Raw genomic sequence first — 2,139 nt, forward strand, 5'->3', positions numbered from 1 at the left:
TTTTTTTTTTAATGGCTTCGGCCAAAAGAAAGAAGTAACTAATAATAATAATAATAATAATAATAATGATAATAATAATAATAATAACTATAAAAGATTAACTTAATTTTTTCCTATCAAAATAGTTTTTAATAAATAGTTTAAACTAATAAAATAAGTTATATTTAAATTAAACTTCAATAATCATAATTTTTTATTTAATTATCTTTGTTAAAAAAAATAGATTTCTTAAAAACAAAATCTCAATATAATATGATAACTTATAAATAACTAATTACTTAATTTTAAAAAAAAAATCCGAGATGTTATATCCTACCCACCTTACAAAAATTTTCGTCCTCAAAAATTGTTATAAACAAAAATTTTCATCCTAAAAGAAAGTTTTGCCCTCAACATTTCCATTACCTGTAAGCAAGTGCGAGTAAACGGTTCTTATCTTATTTTCAAGTCCTCAGGTATGTTGTGTGTCCCCATCTCGTCTCAACTTACGTATAGCAGTTAAAGAAATACAAGAATGTGACGCACCAGAAACATAAAGTGCAGTTAAGGAGCGAGTCTTAATACAATACTGACCTTGGGTCAGGGAGCTCGAGTATGAGCATCTTAAGTCATCATTGTAAATACTCTTCCTGGCTGTTGAGATTTAGCTGAATCTTGAGCAATCTTCTTCTCACAATTCCTCGCTATGTGTCTAGGCATACCACAAAAATAACAAATGCTCGAACCCAATCGACATGGATTCCTACCATGGTTCTTCCCACACTGATTACAAACAAGGTTTGTTAGTGCTGGCTGTGGTCGCTTTCCAGTATCTCGTCCTTGCCTATCGATATTGTCACGAGCAGGAAGATTACTAGCTTGCTGATTCCCATAAGAAAGTGTCCTATTCATTTTAAAGTTCCTTCCCTGAGGGGCTATATACCGATTAAAATTTTTCGGAGGTAATTCTTGACGATTCATCTTTGCTGCCGCCACCTTCTTGGTATAGTCTTCCACCAACTGACTCCTATTGACAAGCTCTGCAAAATTTCGTATTTGCAGTGGTACCAACGAGTGCATTAGTTCTTCGTAGAGTCCTCCTTCGTACTTCAAACACTTCCATTCCTCAAAATCATCTGGGTTACCCTGACAGATCTTAGAGAATCGGCACAAATCCTCAAATTTTCGAGTATATTCTGCTACTGACATATTCCCCTGCGTCAACTGCATCAGTTCCATTTCTTTAGCATCACGAACAGTTCTAGGGAAGTACTTTTTGTAAAATTCCTCCTTAAAAGTATCCCAGTCAATCTCTTCCACCACCTGCCTTAACAAGCGTTGCACTCCATGCCACCAGTGTTCAGCTTCTCCCTCCAGCATATAGGTTGCAAATTTCATGTACTATCTTTCTGGTACATGTTATGCTCGCAATGACTTCTCAATACCACGGAACCAATTGTCAGCTTCAGTTGCAACAAGCGTCCCCTTAAACTTGGACGGATTTACCTTCAGAAAGGTTGCCAGTGTCATAGGGTTATCGCGGTTTCCGGCACCTTCATTATCATTACCGTCTCCACCACGCTCACCATTGCATCCTCCGTTACGATCTCCGTTCCTCTCCCCTAAACGGTCAATTGCTCGCGTAGTAGCAGTTGCCGTTTCACGCACAGCCTCAGCCATGGTGTTCATTGCAACTATAAAAGAATCTGCACCCCTCGTCGGTTCCTCTGCATGGTTTGCACCACGCCTACCATATCCTCGTCCCCGTGCAGCAATCAAGATTCTGTGCACACCCAACATGTAATATTAAGGTGATCAGTCTTAACATTTCAGGCAAAGTGTGAATAGTCTCTAAAATAGAAACACAGTGACAATCATGCAATTCATATCACAACGATATCCTATGTGCATGAGACACAACTCAAAGAATGCAATGAAGCATGATTCAGTCCATATCCCCAGGCTTTAATAGGAACGAACTGCTCTGATACCAAATTGTAACGACACAATTCCCAGTAAGTCATGATCATACCAGAAATCAAGTGTCACCAACTTGTTCACATGAAACTTTTACTATGTATTATTAAGCCTGTAATCGGGTTAGCGTACTATCGAGTTTTGGATAAACTTTTATAAGAAAACATGCAAGGACAACTAATT

General features: G+C 37.8%; 1 protein-coding gene across 1 annotated transcript; it reads right to left on the bottom strand.

Annotated features, from left to right (window-relative positions):
• Positions 1–603: 603 nt before the first annotated feature.
• On the bottom strand, positions 604–1,377 carry LOC130981136 (uncharacterized). The gene has a single exon (XM_057904758.1). The coding sequence runs from the start codon at positions 1,375–1,377 to the stop codon at positions 604–606; it is 774 nt and encodes a 257-aa protein (XP_057760741.1).
• Positions 1,378–2,139: the final 762 nt, after the last annotated feature.

Source organism: Arachis stenosperma, chromosome 5 (genome assembly GCF_014773155.1).
Source record: "Arachis stenosperma cultivar V10309 chromosome 5, arast.V10309.gnm1.PFL2, whole genome shotgun sequence".
Lineage (NCBI taxonomy): Eukaryota > Viridiplantae > Streptophyta > Magnoliopsida > Fabales > Fabaceae > Arachis > Arachis stenosperma.

What these genes read in the sequence shown, in the direction of transcription:
- LOC130981136 (XM_057904758.1), bottom strand. Translation starts at nt 1,377, where the DNA reads ATGAAATTTGCAACCTATATGCTGGAGGGAGAAGCTGAACACTGGTGG.